The following is a 22434-nucleotide window of genomic DNA, read 5'->3' as shown; positions in this document are numbered from 1 at the left end:
CCCAGTATCCTGTGTTGGATTCTGAAGACTGAGTCCAACTTCAGCTGGGAAGGGTGCTGTGGTTCTTTTGTGATGCTGACCATTTCTAGTTTAACTATCAAATACACATTTTACTCCAGTAACTTGTAGCTCAAGGCCTGAAAATTACTATTCGATTATTTTTCATTAGTCAGGTGTGATAGATTGAGTTATACATAATTTGCATCAGCTATGAAACAACCTAAGGTATAGGTTAAATGTTATTACAACTGGTCTTTCCAAGTGTTGTATGCATCAAATATGTTTGGTTAATGTCCAGGACATATTATAGTGAATTTTTTTAAGTAAGGAAATCAAAACACTGAAGAACTATTTGCTTTTTGTCTACTGACTGATTTGGCACTAAAGGCTTAGGGGGGAAATCGACTCAATTATCTGTTAATGATGAGGAGTTCAAAGTCACTATTTTAAATATAGTTAACATTTACTAAAGAGTTTTGCTATTTAAAATAATAAATATTTCATAATAATAGGAAGAAACAATAATTTGATTTGACTAATGTATTTCACAAACAAGTTAGGACAAAATACAAAATATTCAAATTTATAAAAGTGTTTTAAAATGGAAATCAAAGTAAAAATTAATGACTTGCAGTTTTAAACATTTATATTCCTTACTTATTTCTATCATTAAAATTAGGCAGATGGAAAGACTTCTTTTAAAATTGTGTGTGTGTTTTGTTTTAATGTATTTATTCTATCCCTACTTTCTTACTGAATATAAAAAGTGTTACCTATAGAATACTTGGCCTTGAATCCCACATGAGTGGAGTTGTTGTCAGACCGGAATCTCAAATATATCACCTCTCCTGAGGACAACTGACTTCTGGGCAAAGAGGTACCACACAACTTGGAAATTATTGGTGCATTTGAATCAGCTCCATCTCGCAACTCAAGATAATTGGATGTACAGCTAAAGTGAAAGAAAATTCTGTTATATGAAGACAATTGCTTTGACATATTTTGCTAGAAAAAGATTTCACTTACTTTTTCCAAGGGCATTATTAAGTTAGCTTTTCTGGAGCAGAAGACACTGCAACAGAGTCAATTTAAGTGTCATTTCACTTCAGAATACTCTATAATATGCTTCCTAACCATGACACACAGTATAGTGAGAAGGTAAAAAACGGGGGTGGGGGTTTACATGTACCACACTGAAGAATATTCATATTCCTTCCATATTCTGCATTAGTTTTATAAGTTTAAAAGTCATTCTCAAATTACCCCCTTGGAATTTAAAAAGCACTCAAGTATTTTATTTCACATGATGATTCAACGCATTTCATATGACAAAGTAGAACTCTCTTTTGACAGCTCTGTGACCAGGCTAATGGACAGTCTAAGCTGGAATTTTCTATGTCCATAAAAGGGATCAAGTATTTACCCAGTATTTCTTGAGTCAATCAGCCAATTAATGCTCAATGAGTGGGAGAGTGGCCTTGCATAAGGTGCCCATACATGGTAAACAAGAGCTCTTGTAACTAAGATTTGTACCAGACACATATTCATGCAAATGTATGCACACTTTTGTTAAATGAGAAAAAATACAGATTTTTTTTTTTTGTTGCCTATTCCCTTTGTGTTTAACATAGTAAAACTTACTTTCTGGTGTGTTATCTTTCAGAATTCTTATTAAATAGAAATTAGAAATTGTACTGTACTTGCTTTAGACCTGTTTCTGAAACTGGTGACCTCTGATGTCACATAATACAAATTTCCATTTGTTAAACAGATATTTTATCATTTATGACACTCAGTGTGAGGCTGGGCAAATAAATCCTCATCTAGCAGAGACACTACACTTTTCCTGTGAGAGGAAAAGCAGATCACATAAATCTCAAACAGCCGTCCTCAGTGTCTCTTGGAGGATGTGCATGGGGTCACGAGGGACAATATCTGTAAACGATTTGTTCAGTTGACGGTAGAGTGTCTGGCAGGCAACGTTTTCAGCCTGGAGGCAGTAAGCATCTCCCTTCTGCATCCCTAGATTATCTATGCAGTACATGTTGCTAAGAAATGAAGAAGAAAATTGTACTGAGACATAACAGCTAACAAAACAAAGCAAAACAAACAGCTCTGGCGAGGAGAAAAATTAAATGTAGGTGACCTACTTGGGTGTTACTTCAATATTGAATTGATCTTCAAACTGTAGCCTTATGAGCTTTCCAGGAGGAGCAGCTATGAGCCAAATGCAATCAGCGTGCTGCGGATAATTGTCCGGGTGGTTGGGCGAGGTCACGTAGCCAACAGAATCCACATCATGGATGTAGATATTACCCCCACAGGCTGTCAGGAAACACAGTTAAATCAATCAACAGTTTGGAGAAAGAGCACGGAATCAATGGCCACTATCATTTACAAAAAAAAAGCTCTTCATCTGTATTTCCAATCTCAATTTTCTTTCATCTGAAATTATTCTTATTTACTTTTTAAGCAAATAAATTCTGAACTTGCTACCAAGGAAGCTAACAAGTGTGCCACTTTTTAATTTTCCGAACCATTTATTCTCTCTGGAAGTTGCATTTTTCCTTAAAGTCAACACAATGATATGGCGCACAGGGCAAGCAGCAGGACATGTTGGGAGCACTACCATAGACCACCACTTAATAAGCATGTGAATGCACTAGTGCTAATAACTGCCCACTGGCTGTTCAGTTCAGTAGAATGATGCAGTGCTGTGATCTTAATGTGTTTAAAAGACTTAGCAGGTATACTAGTATATTTACACAACTCTGCGGGCAATCACTCATTATGTTTCTTCAGGTTTTAGGTGCATTTTTGCAAGAAGAAAAACAAGCTTTTAAACTTTTCTAGAAGACCAAAGTATTATGTAAAAAATACTTTCATTTTATCAACAAATATGTTGGGCACTCTTAGCAAACAAACCAAGCAGTAAACTGGCTAACCTGGGTACTAACCATACCAATGAAATGAACCTGTCCAATACCTTAGCCTCGCAGATACCAGATCTACTAAATCCTATTGATATTTATTTTCACTCTCATTAAGCCACATCTGGTTGTTTCCTGAATTTTGTTGTCATTACCCAGAACTCCTTCATCTCTGAAGATGTAAATTTCTTTGCCTTAAACTCCCTCGCTTCTGGTGTTTCTTTCAGAATTCTTACAAAATCTCAATTTTATGGTTGTATTCTATTCAAATCATTCATCGAAATTGCTGCCACTACAATTGCATGTTCTCCAATCTCAACACTGTGAAGCAGTCCTCCCATGTTTTATGTAAATTACAACAGTTATTTAAAGCTTGACTGCATGCCCTATCCCTTCTAGAAATGTCCTTTCTAGTCTCAGCCCCTGACTAGGAGGTCTCCTTCAGCAAGAAAGCAGAAGTCAGATGAGACAGCTCTCCATTTGCAATCCTTTCGTTTGTTACCATCCTTAATAAATTCATTTGTTTCTCCACCCACCTTTACTTCCCCTTGTACACTGCCTTCCTGTATATCTGCGTCGGGCTCCCATTCCTCAGGGACATTGCCCTATTCAATCCCTCCACTTATGCTTTTAATCTGCCTCTCTCCTCCTTGCTCCTTTGATCTTTCCATATATCACAAGCTCAAGTAATTTACAGTCACTTTACTTCCTCATCACCTATTTTTTTTATCTTCTTCACCCTCCCTTCACTTTTCAACCCTATGAAAGCACTTTTGTCTGGGTCCACACTCGCCTCACAGTTGTGTACCCAAAGGTCTTTTTAAGTCTTCATTCTGTATCCACAGCATTTAATATGTTTGGCCACATCTTCCCTTTTTATATTTTTGTCTCTTAGCTTCCTGGACACTAAGCTCTTCTCTCCTTGTTTTATCCCTCTCACCATTCCTCCTTGAGTGCCTTTTATTAGGCCTTTCCTGGCATTGCTGGAGATCCCCAGGAATCCCTCTGCAGGCCCTTCATCTTCTCAATCTAAATACTTTTCTGATTGTCATTCATCCTCATGACTTAAACTACAACCAACCTGTTAATGGTTCAGATATTTCTAAATTCAAATCCATATCCCTGTTCCCACCTTTACACCCCTGTTCCAACAGCCTATTGGACATCTCCAATGAATGTGTTTCAGAGATTTCACACTGACCATGTCCTAAATGGACCTTATTATCTACTCACCATCTATTCTAGAGGTCCATATGAGTACATGACAGCATCATCTTCCCTTCTAATTAAGTCCATCTTTGTTACCTTATTTTTTTCCTTAATACTTTTTACCATATGACATACTGTATATTTTATGTTATATGTGTTTTAACACTAAAATTAAGTTTCTGAAGACATAAATTTTATTTGTTTATTGCTATATCTCTAGGACCTAGTATAGTGTCTGTCACATAGCAAGTTCTTAATGTTTGTGAAATAAAAGTATCCACCCAGCCAGAAACCTATGGGCCATCTAAGGTGCTTCCCATCCCTTCCCTTCCCCCCCACATCCAGCTGACCCCCAAATCCACTCAAGTCCATATTTATAATATCTCTCAATATGCCTTCTCTTCTACATTCTCACTGACATTGCCTTAGTTTAGGGCTTAATACATTTTTGCTGAATTACTCTTTCATCTGGTCTCTCTACCTTAGTCTTCCTTCTTTCAATGTGTTTTCAGTGCTGCAGCCACACTGATGTTTCTAACCTGATCATGCTTTGGATTAAGATCGTCCAAGGGCTCCCCATTGCCTTTCAGTTAAGATCATAACTCCTTATGGTGGCAGCTATGGCCCTTAGCATTATGATTCCTGCCTGCTTCACCATTATTTTTAACTCCTTTTTTTTTTGAATTTTTACTATTTTATCTGCACTTTTTTTTAAATCTTTAAATTCTCTCCTTAACTAACTCCTTTTGACTCAGTTTTGAGTTATTTCAAATCCATGGATATGCCTTGTTGCATGACCATTGAGAATTTATATGTTGTCCCATCTTTTCCTCACCGATTGGCATATCTCTATTCATCTCGTTCCTCTGCAGCCTTCTCTAATCCTCCAGGCTGGGCGAGGTGTTCCTCTCACATGCTTGCATAGCTCCTGATGCATTCCTCTCTATAGCACTCACCATGCCATGTTCTAATTGCACCTTTGCTTGTCTGTCTCTTCCCCTGCACTATGAACTCCTTGGTAGTTTGCAAGGTGTAAAGCACTTGGTAAATGTTTGCTTAATTAATTAATAGGTCAATTAATTGATGAAAATAAAGAGTATTGAGCACAGGAACATGGAAATCTCAATCAGTTGTCTCTGGGGAAAGATGGTTTAGAAATAGGAGAATTTGGTGTCAAAGGCTGAGAAATGGTAGTGGCAAAGAAGTTAAGTGTGGTGGAAAGATAGATGGGGGAAGTAAAAGGCTGACTGTGTAACTTGGGGAAATGGTTGAATTAGAAAGTTGGGAGAAACGAGTGATCAACATGTTGGGGTTGCCCAGCAATAGAAATATAAAGACAGCTAAGTCTAATATTAAGGTCAGAAAGATGGGGAGACAGTAATACCCATACCATTCTTACATGAATAGAGGTACACAAAGGAATAATAAAAGAGTCACAGTGTTTGCGAATAGACCTTTAGTTTATCCAAATTCCCACTAAATGTTGATTTAAGAAATATAATTCAAAACTAAGTCTAGCATGGGTATAGATGGAGAGGCAGAATTCTGTGGTGTGGGCTGAAGTCTCCTCTCTAGACACACGCACTGTTACTCTACCAAGTCTCAGGGCCTGGTGAAATCCTGCCCAGCCATGACTCAGCAGCAAAGCTCAGCATGGAGACAGGAGGGAGAAGGAGTCCTGACCTACAGTGTGATGGTGCTATTGTCACAGAGATGTGTCTTCAAAGGGTCCTTTCAAGTGCCAGAGCCACTGTGCTGGGAAGTGACGGAACCTACTTGAGCTATTAGATGATTTTCTGTATCTGTTGGTGGAGACTTATTTTTCTTTCCCCAAAGGAAGAAATTATGCTGACATTAATTCTAATATTTTGGAGATGTGTAATAAAGCCTATAATGTCATAGATTAATATGTATTTTAAATATATTCAAGAATCTGAGACTGAGATCATAGAATTATCCTAAAATCCTATTACCTAAGCTTGAAGCAAAGACATACTCTCTACTGATAATTCAACCTTATTTGAAGTTATGCTTTTTTACTTACTTATTCAATTAAACATTATGCAAAAATAAATGTCACAAAAATTAAATTGTTACAGTAGAATTAAATTCAATTATAATCAAGTATAATTAAGCAAATATAATTAAGTAAAGATATAATTAAATGGATAACAGAATCAGAGGATTATGTATTCATTTAAAAAGAAACATAAAAATGATGACAAAACAATGTAATTATCATTCTTTACAATGTTTCTGTAAGTGAATGTAACTTATAGTTAGGTATTTTATAATGGAGAAGTCTGAGGAATTTCATAGATCATTAAGATCAATTCAATTTATGCTCATGGAGAATTTTACTTTTTTTATTCTCTTGTTATGTGGTCTTGGGGTGGGGGTGGGGCAGAAATCTAAGCCTTCTTTTACTTATCTGTATAATGGGAACAATGATACCTTCCTTTAAAAGTAGTTATGGTAACATATTGAATGTATATAGCATAAAGTAAGTGCTTGATAATAGGTAGCTATTCTCATTACTCTTATTTCAGAAAAGAAAGCTTTACATATTTTTTTCTCAAGTCTATTTAAACAAGGAAGACCAAACAACCACAGGAAAATTGCAGACATTATTCTCAGTGAAAGTACTTACCTAAACTCTTTGCCTCATATTTGATCTTAAATCCTTGCCCTCCATTACTATTATCAGAAATAAACTGAACGAACATTTGATTATCTGAGGTGAACAGAGTGGATGAAGGGCGACTGCCACAAAAATGACCATTTCCTCCATGAGGTCCCATGGGTGGAGAAGAGACGTCAGGTCCATTTTTTAGCTGGAAATACAAATTAACATTCTATACATTTCTTCATATTAATAGGGATCAAGTACAAAAGTTTATTGACTTATGTTCCAGGAGAGAAATATCATCATTTTGTTTTCTGAATGAAGTCTGAAGAGAAATAATCAGAAAGAGTAGCAAACAAGACCTACCCCCAGGTAATCCCCCTCGTTACAAGAAGAGTCCCCATTTGCAATCTGGAAGGGCTGCTCAAAATGGACAGCGATGGTCAGGCCACTCTGAACCAGGATGTGCCAAGAGCAGTTGAGGTTGGGAGGGTAGGTCTCCGGATAGTTGGGTGATGTGATAATTCCTCTGTTTGCATGCAAATATCCACCACAACCTTCCCAAGAAGAAACAAAGAAATTTAATTTTTAAATTGAAAAGTTAAAGAAACCCTTTAAATAACATTAGGCTTTTCTATTTTTCTTGAGGATTTTTAAACTTAGGCAATAGAAATGTGGTTTGAAAATAACTGAGGCCAAAGTGTGGAAAATGAATAGCACAACAAGTATTTTTGGGTGCACATTATTGGGTACTTGTTTTGTTGTTGTTGCTAATATTAAGAAAGGGAAGTAAGCAACAGAAACAAATTGCTTTCATGAAGTTTACTTTCCAGATGAGTAAGACACACAATAAACACATATAATATGTGAGATGGTGTTAAGTTCTGTAAAGAAAAATGAACAGGGAGAGGGCTAGTGGGCCTGTATTGTCTGTGGAAGTTAGAGAAGACCATGTTGTTGGGGTAACATCAGAGCAGGACCTGAATGAAATGAGAGACTGGGCCTTAGGCTTTGTGAGAGAAAAGCATTCCAGTCCAGAAAACATTTGGTGGAAAAGACTTGACATGTTAATGGTAGGTATGTCATGAAAGTCAGAATGTATGCAGCTGAGTGAGAGATCGAAAAGGTAGCAGGGTAGGTCATGCAGGAAACTAAAAAGACTGATTTTTAATCAGAAAAGGAAGACATTGAAGAGTTTTGAGCATCTTCAGGGCATGCTCTGACTTAACTTTTAGAAGAATCACTCTTTCTGCAATATTTAAGCTGTGAGGCGGTAGAGAAAAGCAGCAGCAGGGTGCCCACTAAAGGGGTGATTTCTTGAGTGTAAGGAGAGATGATAGATGCCTAGACTGGAGGTAGAAATGGTGGGAAGTGGTGAGAATCTAGACATATTGTGAGAATAGAACCATTTTGATCTGCTGATGATTAGGATTTATAGAGTGAGAAAAGATGAATCAAGAATGATGCCAAGCTTTTTGGTTTCAATAGCTAGAAAAAAATATACTTAAAATAAAATTGAGAAGACTGTAGCATGAGAAAATTTGGGAGGGGTGGTGGAAAATAGTGAGGGTCAAGGGTTCAGTTTCCCACATGGCAACTTTATTTATCATGAGCTGTCATACATATGAGATACATGAGAGAGTGAGAGGCTGAGAGTTCAGGAAAGAGAATGGTCGGAGCAGGCAGTAATTTGCCAGTTGTCAGGCACTGAACAGCTCATCAGTGAGTGAGAGCTGCGAGTTCACACAACTAGCTAAATCGCAGAGGTGGGAATTTATCTTAGGTCTGTCTGATTCCAAAGCCCATTCTGTTAAACCACTATGCAGCCTGCCTCCCTTGAGAAAGACAATATATCTTCAATCGCTCTCTACTCTATAAAAGACATAAATAGTGAGAGAACGTTCATTTTTAAGGTCTAAGTTGATAATCTACTTTAAAATTATGTTTTTCAGTTAAAAGCATGAGAGCTGTTTGATATTTCATATTCCATGAAATACTTCTTGAACTTTAATCTAGCTTGAATTGAAAGTTATTATTGGGCTTCACATTTTGTCAAGATCTGAAAGTCTCAATCACACTGCACTTGATAGCTTGCCATATACTGTGCACATTCTCTAACTCATCAAATCCCTATTTCAAGACCGGCAAACTCATCCCGTCACCCTCCAGATGAATGATTTCGACCAAGGGATTTATGAAGGTATCTACTACATTGCTTTGACTGGTTATTTCCGGAACTGATGATAACTCTTACTTACTGCTCCTTTGACGTGTTATGACTTTGTGCTGTCTCCGAGTTCCAGCTGCAGCTAGGCTGAAATTTTGTTTTCAAGATCTTACTCTTGTGCCTACCATGGAGGGAAGAAACCCCACCCAGATACCCCACCGTTTTGTATAACTTGGCCTGTTTCTTGGATCAGGACTCAGTACCTGACATACGGACAGCCATCCAGAGGCTGGGCAGAGACCGTGTGCTCTGACTTACAACAAACCTGTGTCCTAGCAAGGAAAAATGAGCAGAGTAGATTAGAGAAAGAGCAAGAGATAGGCGAAATGAAGGAGATACGACTAATAAATTAGGCCACATTACTCTTGTGAAAGGAGGCATTGAAGCCCGCCCTGGTCACACTGAAGTCCGAGGTGAACCGGAGCCACATGAACTCTCCTGTGGACCGGATGGGTCCCGGGATCTCTCTGCCACAGAGAACCGCCAGCTGCTGGGCCATGTTATTGTCTCCTGGAATCAAGGAAAGGAAACACCGGCATAAAAATATGCCTACAGGCTCTCCTCCACCATCATTTGCAACCCAACCAAAGCAGCTCACAACTTTTCTCAGAACATCTGCATCCCCAGCACATAATGTGATTCTCAAATAGAAGGGCAGTCCAGGGACTACATCATTCTGGCTCCAGTTTGTAATGGTACCACCTGCCTTTTTCTTTACTCTTTTTGACAAGCACTTCTCTGAAAGTCCCCACTGTCTTTCTAAACTGACTGACAGTTCTTGCTGCCATTGAAACTCAAAATCAGAGCACAGGATTGGGAGTGGCTGTGGACCAGTGCTGATGTGTGCGTTAGACACCGATCTAAATGATTCCTATTGCTGAAGGTCAAGTGTCTAAGACAGGAACAAGGCCGGTTCTTCAGCCCCAGGTCCTATGCTCATGTTATAGGGTCATCTGCCAAGGTGTGTGCCTCTAGCTCCAGAGGTGTTTTTAGTCTTTCTTGTTTAACTCTTCATTTGTTAGTTGTTGTTTGTTTTGCTGATAAAAGCACATGTGTGCCCATGTGTGGAGGATGAGAAAAGATAGGTTCCGCAAGTGCGCTCCTCCAGAGACTCGAAGGAGGCTGAGTCACCTCATGCCCCTTTTCCTTCGGCTTCTCTTGGATAAGCGTCAGTCAAAACAACTGTGCCAGTCCAAGCTGGAATGGAGCAGAGGAAATTATAAGAGACTTGGATTCCTTGGCTGGGAAAAGACATTGTATTTTTTCCCAAAGGCAGAGAATTAATGAATGTCAAGCTTATAAAAACAAAAATAGGATATGCGACATGAGGAGAGTTGCCCTTTCACATAACCAGCAAAATGAGTCCTTCTGGACACTGACCACTACCTAAAACTCATTATTAACTACTTCAGTAAACAAGTCATTCTCTGTAATTACAAACGTAATGGCATAGCTATAAATCCAAGATGCTTGAAAAGGCAGTCTTTGGAGGGTTTCTGACCTCTAGAAACTTTCGTATTTTTTGTCGTTTAAAATTTTATCTCTAACTTTTTTTGCATTTATCTTCACTATGCTATTTTGCTACACATTTCACACAAAATTGCTTTTGTTAGCTTATTCTGTAATCATGTGTATTGCCAAATTTTGAAGTTATTATACATTAGTATTTATTTAATATGTGTATATTTTACCTCTCAGAGAGACTGAGGATTTCTTTTCTAAACTTCCCCAAGACTGCTGAAGCAATGCTTGTCTATAAATAACCACTTATTGGTGAACTAAAGACTTAGTAGATAACCCAATAACCACAAGATGGTTTGTCCTCCCCAAGTCTCCATAATAAACACTGCAGTATTTCTAGAGCTACCGACAACCGCAGTATATGGATTGCAGCAGGAATGAAACTGATCTTTAGAAGACACGGACAAGTCAAAGAACAGTAAAGGAATAGGACTAGAGGTCATTTGGGGATTCACTCTCCAGCCCAGCATCATCATTTTAGAGACGTGGAAGCGAAGGCCCCAAGAGTATTAGTAGCTGACCTTTATTGAGCAATTGCTATTAGCACTTTGAGTGCCTAATGGGTAATGCTTGATTATATCCCCACAGTAACACTATTCGGTAGGTGTCACTATGATCCTCATTTTGTAGACAGGAAACAGTCTTAGAGGAGCTATATAATTTGTCAAAGGGCATTGAGCATAAAAGCCAACAAGAGTTTGAAACCTTAGCCAATTAACTCCAGATACCCAAACTATGACATTAAATGATTTATTTAAGAGCATAAAGAAAGATCTAGGAATAAAAGGATTACTGATTTTTGGTACACTTTTTCCCCCCCTTTTTCTTTCTCCTTCCTCTCTTCCTCCCTCCCTTCCTTCTTTTCTTAACTTTTTTTTAGGTCTAATGTAGTGTCATGGAGCCTCAGTTTATGGAAATCTTTGGTATGCAGAATTTGTTGGGGCATGGTCTGGAAAAGGCTGATTCAATTTTGAAGCACGACAAAATGAGTAAGCAGGTGGGAGAGTAACTCAGCTCTCCCAGGAAAGCCCAGGAATGCCCACAGCTACTAGAGGGCCCTGAGGCTATGAAGACTGGCCAATGGCCTCTAGATATTTGCTTCAAAATGTTCTATGACATTGCTACTCAGAAGTAAAAATATGGTTGGACAAAGAACAAATAATTGAAGTGGGACTTAAAATTTAATTCTAAAATATATTACCACTATGCATATGAAAAAAACACAGCAATTAACACATAGTAGGCATTCAATAACTATTTCTTGAAGGAATAAATAAACAGATACAGAAAGAATTAATTTATTGGGCATCTACTCAATCTGTTGGTGAACAAAAAGGAATCTATATGGATAACTCACACAACCAATTAAAAATATTGTTGCCCTAACTGGTTTGGCTCAGTGGATAGAGCATCAGCCTGCAGACTGAAAGGTCCCAGGTTCAATTCTGGTCAAAGGCATGTACCTTGGTTGCAGGCAAATTCCCAGTTGGGGGTGTGCAGAAGGCAGCTGATCGATGTTTCTCTCTCATCGATGTTTCTAACTCTCTATCCCTCTCCTTTCCTCTCTGTAAAAAAATCAATAAAACATATTTAAAAAAATAAAATAAAATAAAAATATTGTCATTGTTTTGGCATATACTTCAATTAAAGGAGTTCTTTAAAGCGGCTCTATGTCTCAGTAAGAACACCTTCATTCAATAAAGAGAATATGATGAAAACTCTTTTAGAAATATCTCAAAATAAGTTGAAATTTAAATCAAACTATTCAAATTCTCCATATACCAAAGGCCAGGGTTTTTGCAATCATTATTTTTCCTGTTCCAGGAGGTTCACAACAACCTCCTGAGTTAGATGTTAGTCTCTTTCACAGACGATAGAACATTCTTGGAGCCATTTAGTAATGTGTGCAAGGTCACCCAGAAGAAAAGTTATTGGTGGGACAAAATCAATAAAAGTGATTTTTTAAAATAACCATAATTCACCCATTGACACAGTTACCTACTGAAGATATATTTTTTTTAATTTCCACTGGGTTCTGAATATTTGGAATATGCATGTCAGGATGCACAAATGTTATTGCATGAAAAATTTAAACTTTTAATATCCACAGGAATGCCTTGATATGAGGAAAGATGATAGTTCCTCTGGGAAATGTCCTGACAGCTGATTATTGATAGGAAAAGGGGGGAAAGTTATGATTTATTACATCATCCTGTTTGTATGATTAATTTGAGTCTTCACTTAGGATCCAACCTCCACAGAAGGAAAATAAAGCACCTTTGCCATTGATTTTTCTCACTGTTTAAAGCAAGAGCTTGTACACTAGCAACCTGTGAGCCAAAAGCAAGCAAGCACATGTTTGTTTGAACCCCCAAATTACTCTGAAGCATTTTTCATTAATTTAACATTTGGGAAATTCATAGAAAACTCTATATTTCTTACATCTCCTAAAAAATAAGATCCATAACATTGAGCCTGCATTCCTAAGAGCTGCCCCTTCAGTTCTGTTCTCTAGTTTAACACTAGCATTGGTTATGCTACATCTTGTCTAGGTAGTTCATTTGAAGTTGCAACATCTACCATGTAGAGAAGTGGTTCTCAAACTTTAGAGGCCATCAGAATCACTGGGGGCAGGGACGGGAGAGGGGGAGGCGGGCAAGTGAACCACTTCAAATCAAGGGCAAAATGTAAGGAGGTGCTAAAGATCTTAAAAGATAAATAATATTTTAGTGCAATATTTAAAAATTGACTTTAATGTAAAATGAACAAAACACTAAAATTTTAAATAAAGGCAGGACCTGACTATTCAGTCTGCCCAGTACTGCCTTACTCTCCTGACCCTAATCTTGGCCCTGCCTGACGAGCTTTTGAAATCACAGATCTGGGATCCATCCAGAGACTTTCTGGTTTAGTAGGTCTGGGATGGGGCTCAGAATTTGCATTTCTAACAAATTCCCAGGTGATGTTGATATTACTGGGCTGGGGACCACACTGTGGGAAACACTGGCTGGAGGTTATGGCCTCCTTAATCTTCTTGGTGCTGTGCAAATGGTGAAGCATGGTGTGTACAGGTGCATGTCAGCATTATTCATTTCCCTCAACCAATGCATAGCAATACCACGCCTGTGTATAGAGGAAAAGATGAAAAATATTAGCCCTTAATGCTACCCATTCCACCCCGAGATTCAGTAGACAAAGATAATTAAATATATTGTAGTTACAAATACTTTTCACACTTGGATCTTAAAGTCACAGGTATAAAATATCAAGATTTATTCGCAAAGCCTTTCAACAAGACAGCAGTGCTACCTAGAAACTCAGACTATTAGTTCCTACTTAAACCAAAGGTAGTGTTTCTTCTTCAGAATGTAGTGCTGTCCCTGATATAGTAGTGTTGGGTGATTTTCTTAGAGACAATTTCATAGTTTCCTTATGTTCTTCAGAAACGGTAGCCGATTCTAGTATTTGATACCTTCATTGACCTTAATATCTGTGAAATTCCATGCAAACAGATGAAGGTAGTAAACAAGTCTGATTATAATGGAATGTAATTTAATATGCGGTAAGGTAGAAATGTAGTAGCTTTTTGTTTTATTTTGTGTTTTAAAGGTTTCTCACCGTCTCGTATCACAAGTTTATCATAGTTGCATGTCCCATGAGATTCGATATCCAGGGAGAGGATGTTGAGTTCCACTGTGGAGTCAGGAGCCTGGATCAGCCACACACAGTCAGCCCGGTTCCCGTAGTTTTGGGGCCAGCCCGGGGAGAAAAGAAAGGCTGGTGCCTCTCCTGTCCTCAGGAACCCACCGCAGGCACCTGTGGAGTGAAAAGGAAACGGCTCTGATGACAGACACTAGTACTTTCACTGTAAGGTGTCAGTCCTGTGCTGAAATGAAACGGCCAATTAAAACAATTTTCTCAAAACCCATACATATTTATGACACTCACTGATTCAGATAGCTGTGCCTAAAATATTTATTTTTTAAAATATTTTTTGTGTGAATACTAGTAAACCCACATTGTATTCTACTTTTTCACTGTAATTTTGCCATACAACCCTTTCATTAATTGTTTATTAAGCATGAAGCAAGTCCAATGGAAGACCCTATTATTCTTATTCTTATTTTATTCTTATTCTTATTCTTATTATTTAAGTAGAACTCTAATTCCAATGTACTTTAATCTTTACCTTTTTAGTATAGCTATTCATCATGCAATTTTATCTAGGCAATTTTGAAACAATTTTCAATTTAGTAAACTGAAATACTTATTAAAAAAGCAAATGGGTTTATAACAAGAACAGCCTTCATTATTTTTATTCTGTGTTTTTTTAAATAACGCCTTTATTGAGCTTTTATTCACACATAAAATTTAGCCTTTTAAAACATAGAGTTCAGAGGTTTTTAGTATACTTACAAGTTCTGCAACCATCACTGGTGTCTAATTTTAGAACATTTTTACCACTCTGAAAAGAAACGCCATACCCATTACCATTGAGTCTCTGTTCTCCACTCCACCAGCCCACGGAAATCTCTAATCTATTTTCTATCACCATGGGTTTGCCTATTCAGGACATTTCATGTAAATATAACCACACAGCCCTAGCTGGTTTGACTCAGTGGATGGAGCATCAGCCTGTGGACCAAAGGGTCCTGGATTCAGTTCCAGTCAAGGGCACATATCTTGGTTGTAGGCTCCTCCCTGGCTTAGGCCCTGGTCAGGTCTCCTGCAGGAGGCAACCAATCGATGTGTTTTTCTCACATTGATGTTTCTCTGTCTTTCCCTCTCTCTTCCATTCTCTCTAAAAATCAATGGAAAAATATCCTCAGGTGAGGATTAACAAAAACAAACAAAAAATAAATATAACCATACAATATGTGGCCTTTTGTAACTGGCTTCATTTACTTAACATAACAATTAAACTTTACCAATATTCTAGCCTGTATCAGTACTGCCTTCATTTTAAGGCCAGATAGTAGTATTACACTGTAAGAATATACCCCATTTAGCTTTCCCATTCATCACTTGTTGGACATTGGGGTCGTTTCCCTTTTTACACTATTATGAATAATGTTTCTGTAAAAATCCATGTATACATTTTTGTGTAGATGTACATTTTCATTTCTCTTAAGTATATAACTAGGAATGAAATTGCTGGATTAATTGGTGGTAACATTGTATTTCAATTTTTGAGGAACTGCTAAACTGTTTTCCTAAGTGGCTCTACCATTTCGCATTCCCACCAGCAATGCACAGGGTCCCTACCTGACATTTTTATGTCCTTCAGGTGACCTTAGTCCACATTAGGCTTCTTTACTTTCTAGTGCTTTTTTTTTTTTTTTGCTGTTTACACTACCTGATTTGTCACTTAATTACTATATTGTTACTTAACTGAAATAATTAATGTTTTATATTTTCCAAATACTGTTAAGCTTCTAGAGCAGTGATGGCGAACCTATGACACTTGTGTCAGAGGTGACATGCAAACTCATTTTTTTGGTTGATTTTTCTTTGTTAAATGGCATTTAAATATATAAAATAAACATCAAAAATATAAGTCTTTGTTTTACTATGGTTGCAAATATCAAAAAATTTCTATATGTGACATGGCACCAGAGTTAAGTTAGGGTTTTTCAAAATGCTGACATGCTGAGCTCAAAAGGTTCTCCATCACTGTTCTAGAAGGTAAAGGATATATCTTGGTTTCATTTCTTAGTCAGTGTATCTATAATAAATCCTAATAAATATGTATTGAATATGTATTCTATGTATGCATAAGAAATTCTGATGAGTCAATGTTCAATATATTAATACATTTTAAAATGTTAAGCTCTTTGTCATCTTAATGAAAATCTCAGTGTGATCTCATTATGAGAGAATCATTTATACTATTTAGACAACTAGTAAGTTATAAAATTCTCTCACCCTCTTACTTTCTCCTTCCCTGGTTCTTGATTAAGAAAAATGAGATTTATTATATTGTATTTACTCATCCACTAAAATTATATGATTATAAAATACATGTGTAAGAGGAAAACATTTTTTGTGAATACTAAATTGTATTTGCTGATACAATGCTTTGCATAAGTTAGTAATTCCTTCTCTAACTTGATATTTGTGGATATGTAAAAGCTTAACTCAAGTGTACTTACAAGAGCTATCCAGACTTAAATGAATAGCTCTAAATTACATTTGGCAATCTTGCCAATGGCTCTTTGCTCTAGGATAGATTAATATGTTAAGAAAGAGATTCATATTCATGTTATGAAGGAGGCAAAAATAAAATCTCAGAAGAAAATGCTAAGAGTCACTAAATAAAAATAATATGAGTTATACCTTCAGTAATCTTTGTTAATACAAACTCTCAAGAAATTAGAAGCAAGTAGGTTCTAATCATTTAAGGTCCCTTTATTCCTACAATAACTTCACAGTTTGACTATTCTTCAATGAAATCCTATGATAATGTGTCCCAATAAAATATTTCAAGAACTAAGACTATCCTCCAAGAAGTATATGTTGAATTTCTGCTATGTCAATCCTCAAATCTATAAAAGCCATTCAAAGTTGCTTAAACAAATTTTTAAGGAAAAAGCACAGTCTCCCAAAACACTGCTCAGTGAGGGAACTGAGGATGTCTTAAAAATAGTAAATTAAAAGCTTAAAATGTATGCCAGGCCAGTCGGTGTGGCTCAGTGGCTGAGTGTTGACCTATGAACCAGCAGGCCACAGTTCAAGTCCAGGTCAGGGCACAGGCCTGGGTTGGCTGCTCGGTTTCTAGGAGGGGGCAGGCAGGAGTCAGCCGATCAATGATTCTCTCTCATCATTGATGTTTCTCTCTCTCTCTCCCTCGCCCTTCCTCTCTGAAATAAATTTAAAAAGGAAAAAGAAAAGAGAAATTCCATTCTTAGCCTGGCTGGTTTGACTCAGTGGTAAGAGTGTTGGCACTAAGACTGAAGGCTTTTGGGTTTGATTCCAGTCAATGGCTCATACTTTGGTTGCAGGCTTGATACCTGGCCCCAGTCGGGACGCATGCAGGAGGCAACCAGTTGATGTGTCTCTCACATCGATGTTTTCTTCCCCTCCTTTCCATTCTCTCTTTAAAAAAAATAGGCCAATTTTACCTTGAAACATGAAGGTTTACAACCAGCAAAGGGGAAAGTGAAGCATTTCTGAAGGCAAATTTAAAATGAAATACAGAAGGAAAGCAGTTCTTTTTATTAGTGGATCCTTAACTAATGTGTGTGTATATATGTGTGTGTGTGTGCATGTTGTATTTGAAAATCAAATTTTCAGAGATCTCTAAGGTGATCTCTAACTATTGTAAGTAGAATATCTTATGGATATTAAACCATTAATTAATATGAAAAATATATGGGAAACTAGCATTTTTAGAAATAAACATACAATTTTTAAAATATATTTTTATTGATTTCAGAGAGGAAGGGAGAAGGAGAGAGAGCTAGAAACATCAATGATGAGAATCACTGATTGTCTGCTTCCTGCATGTCCCTTACTGGGGACCGAACACTCAACCCCGGCATGTGCCCTGACCTGGAACTGAAGCGTGACCTCCTGGTTTTTAGATTGATGCTCAACCACTGAGCCACACCCGCAGGGCTTATTGTTATTAAATATTTTTTATTGAATTTTAGAGAGAGGGGAAAGGAGAGGGAGAGAGAAATAGAAACATGATGTGAGAGCAGAACATTGATCCACTGGGTCTTGCACGCCGCCACCGGGGATCTAGCCTACAACCCGGGCATGTGCCCCGCCTGGGAATTGAATCAGCAACCTTTTGGGCATGAGATGATACCTACCCCACCAAGCCACACCAACCAGGGCAAACATACAATTTGTACATGTCTATGAAATTAAAAGAACACCTGGACATATGGAAGGAGGTTTGGGGACTGTATTTATTCTTCTTACTCATTTGCATATTTGGCCCTATTATGTTAGAACCCTTTGAAATACTGGCCTACACATTTCATCCCCTAATAAGAATTTCATTTGTTGCCGAAACCGGTTTGGCTCAGTGGATAGAGCGTCGGCCTGCGGACTGAAAGGTCCCAGGTTCGATTCCGGTCAAGGGCATGTATCTTGGTTGCGGGCACATCCCCAGTGGGAGATGTGCAGGAGGCGGCTGATCGATGTTTCTCTCTCATCGATGTTTCTAACTCTCTATCTCTCTCCCTTCCTCTCTGTAAAAAATCAATAAAATATATATTTAAAAAAAAAAAAGAATTTCATTTGTTACCAAACACACCTGTAGCAATGGTAGGTAAGGGTCCAACAGCAGCATTCACTGCAAACCACTCTAGAAGGAATCCTTTCCCTGAGACTGAAGAGTCAGAAGAAAACTGAAATGTCAAAGAACTTCCTGTGGAGCTAAAAGAGTCAGTCTGAGCACCACAGTATGTTCCAATGGGGCGAGAATGAATGCCAGCGCCATCATAAATCTGCAGGTAAAACACAGATAATAAGACAATGAGTTAAGGCAATTACCTCTATTTTTCTTCATTAAAAAAATTAAAAGGGTGTATTATATTATTATAATTTATCATAATGGAAAAATAAGCGAGTAAACATATCTGTTTTAAAATAAAAAATGCCGTTAAATATGTAACATATTTGCAATAATTTAATGTTTTAAAATTATTTATATATTTGCTGCTGAATTATATTAATAAATATATTCTATGTGATATAGCTCCTTGTATGACACAGTAAAATTTGGTGGTGGAGAGTAAAAAACCAAGAGAGGTGTGCAAAACTAGCAGTTACTGAATGTGCTTTGGGGCCTCAAAGGAAATTAGAGAGAAAGAAAATAAAAAAAAACAAGGAAGAGGAAAGGTTTAATGAGAGAAAGTGATGAGGTATCCTAAAGGAATTCCTATCTCCACAGAAGTAAAGATGCAGAATTAATAACAACAAAAGAATTGTAGCTTGCAATTGCTCAGCACACCTTCAAAGCACTCAATAAATCTTTTTCATTTGGTTTAAACATATTGAGTACCTATTTAGAGACACATTTTATGCTAGCTCCCAAACACACAGCATGGAGCACACTTTCTCTTTATTGCACATGTGATGGATGCTGTCCAGCTACATTTCCTATCTTTCCCTCCACCTTCTCCTAAATAATTTGGAACAAATTCATTGTAATTATTATCATAAATTTTTCTACTGAAGCTACTGTATGTAATAGTTATATTCTCATGTACTGAGCATTTATCAGGTACTGAATTCTATGTTAGCCATTGTGAACCCAAGATGAATACGGTGGAATCATGGACTTCAAGAATCTGATAGTAAAACAGTCAAACTCATATATTTCACATATATCAAAACATCAACTTGTACATCTTTAATATGTACAGTATTTGTTTCTCAAATATACTTCAATAAAGCTGGAGATAAAATCTGATGGTGTGTCTGAAATTGATACAATAATCAGTGTCCGGATGGTAATGATCATCACAATTTTAATATATTTATTTATTTATTTTAAAAGGATTCTTTAAATTTTAATACTCTAACATAAGAATAAGCAGGAAATGGGATATAAGATAGAATAATTAAGAAATACATATATACTTAGACAAAGCTCAAGAGGCATTTTTACAATAATGATAAAAACAAAGAACTATAATACCAGAACTACCGTTGGTACAGGTAATAGGGGGTAATCATGATTTAAGGGAGATAGACCATTCCATACAATTTGCAAATGCTGAATAAACTCTAACTTGGATTTGTTTTTGCCAATAGCAGTTCACCTGTCATAAACATCAGTTGCACTTGGAAACTCACCCTTAACTTATCATAATAGCAGTTGTGTGTTGATTCAATGTCCATCTCCAGGATCCTACCATGGACAACTTGAGAGGCATTCACATTCACTATCCATTGGTAATCAGAGTTGTGAGGGTAATTTCCAGGCCATAAGGGAGAGGCAACTTTCCCGTGAGTTCCCACAATATTGTCATTGCCAAATACTAGGAGGAAAAACAAAGTAATAAGTCAGACCTACTTAGAACAGCTCTTTAGTCAGATGAAAGAAAAAGGCAAGGGGTGTTGAAAGGATGCACTTTTAATTGGCTGTGATTTCTTTTCTGACCACTGAAAGAAATACTGCTTCCCTTTTGGTTTCTGTGCTATCTATTAAATGCTGGAGAAGGGTAATTTTGTGAATGGAATTCCATCTCCTTAGAAGGTTGCTGGTGTGAAAACAAAGGATAACTTCTGATTTGAAAGGGATTCCCAAACCCAAAGGGACTTGGGGACATGGGGTTGCCAGCCCCATTTTCTTATTTTGGTTTACCTACTTTACTTTGTCTTATAAGAGACTAAAACATGTTTATAAAAATTATATAAGATAAGGGGATCTGACATTTGGGAAACACACACACACACTCACACACATTAGCTAATTATAGAAAAGTTGAGTTAGAAAAAAAAAATTAACATTTTTGCTTTTAGAAGAATACCCTGTTGTTATAATTGAGCAACTTAGTCAATTCCAAAGTATTATTAAATGTTTTTAATTTGAAGAATATAAATTTTATGGAATCAAACACATTTGATTCTAAATATACCAACCCTGAACTATAATACCTTCAAAGATTAACACACTATCCAGAAAAATTCAATTTAACAATTAGGTAGAACTAAGCTTAAGAAAAATATTAGAACCCTTGAGCATTCTTACTGGCTCTTAATGAGCCATTCATATGTGATGTAGTTTTTCTACATACTGAAGTAATCCCACAAGGACAATACACATAGGAGAATTGTGTAGAGTTCAGGACTATTCCCAGCACATTCCTGAAAGTAGTGTTAGCCTTTCCAGTTTGTAGGATTCATTCTGGAAGCCATCACTAAAACAGAACCAACTTACTGTTAGCAAACGTGGCCTGGAAGCCGGTGCCACTGCCTGAGCCATCGGATACAAATCTGATCCACAGGCTGTGCGCAACAATGGATGAGTAATTGAGGGGGAGGGTGTTTCCACAGTATCGCCCCACCAGGTGACCCGTGGCATTTTCTTCCCGGATCTCTACAAAATCTCTGCTACAGTCCTGAGAATCCTCCAATTGGAACGTTCTGAATTGAAAATAAAATAAAATAGGGGATTAAATTAACAGAATAAATTTTGGGATTATCCTGAACCCCATGCTGGGTTAACCTGGTCACTTTTTTAAATGTTCTTTAATTTTAATCACAAATTTCTTTCACTAAAATATGTTGAAATGTCTAGTCAAGAGATACAAAGGTAATTAATACACTGCCTTCTAGAAGAGGTTTTCTTTCTAGGGATAAAATTGGTCAAGAATACAGAAAAAAATATAAGGCAGGATATCCTGACTGCCATCAGAGCTACAACATGTTGTAAGGACTTTGAGGTGAAGGTATCACATTTGTTTGTTAGGCTCAGTATCAGCTTGATGGAGAGAGTTTTAGAGATGGAAATGTAAATATTAGGTGAATTCAGGTGCAGAAATGGTGGACAGAGAATGCATGCTAGCAATAGCGCATGCAAAAAAGGGTGGAGTATATGTAGAAATCTGTGAGAGGTTTCGTTTGCTTAGAACTTTCAGTACTTTTAAGAAAAGTTACAAGACATAGCTAGAGCAGTATGAGGGGCTAATTTTGACAGAGCTTAAATGTCGATCTAAGGCACACGCACTTAATTTCTAGAAAGGTAGAAAAAATATGGCATTCATAATAACATAGACTTGTTCAAGCATATCCTATTCAACTTGTATTATATTCTAATTATGATGATATGAGGGAATAGAGGGTAGGAAATAATGTCTACTTTATATGATGGTCATTAGTAACATATATCGAGTCTGAAATAGGTACTAAATGGATGCTTTCAAAACTTTAATGCTTTAAAAACCTGGATATAATTAAGA

The 22434-nt window shown here is 37.1% G+C and overlaps 1 protein-coding gene across 1 annotated transcript in view; it reads right to left on the bottom strand.

Annotated features, from left to right (window-relative positions):
* The window catches only part of CUBN (cubilin), a 285455-nt gene that overhangs the window by 88367 nt on the left and 174654 nt on the right, over window positions 1–22434 (bottom strand). Inside the window, exons 37-45 of the mRNA XM_036346196.1 lie at window positions 21414–21619; window positions 20327–20511; window positions 18780–18972; window positions 14132–14329; window positions 9356–9502; window positions 7132–7322; window positions 6790–6973; window positions 2151–2325; window positions 774–952 (exon numbers count right to left, since the gene is read on the bottom strand). Coding sequence (XP_036202089.1) covers window positions 774–952; window positions 2151–2325; window positions 6790–6973; window positions 7132–7322; window positions 9356–9502; window positions 14132–14329; window positions 18780–18972; window positions 20327–20511; window positions 21414–21619 — 1658 coding nt within the window. The remainder of the gene's footprint in view (window positions 1–773; window positions 953–2150; window positions 2326–6789; window positions 6974–7131; window positions 7323–9355; window positions 9503–14131; window positions 14330–18779; window positions 18973–20326; window positions 20512–21413; window positions 21620–22434) is intronic.

Source organism: Myotis myotis, unplaced genomic scaffold, assembly GCF_014108235.1.
Source record: "Myotis myotis isolate mMyoMyo1 unplaced genomic scaffold, mMyoMyo1.p scaffold_m19_p_1, whole genome shotgun sequence".
NCBI classification, from domain to species: Eukaryota; Metazoa; Chordata; class Mammalia; order Chiroptera; family Vespertilionidae; genus Myotis; species Myotis myotis.
This window is presented reverse-complemented; position numbering and strand designations above follow the sequence as displayed.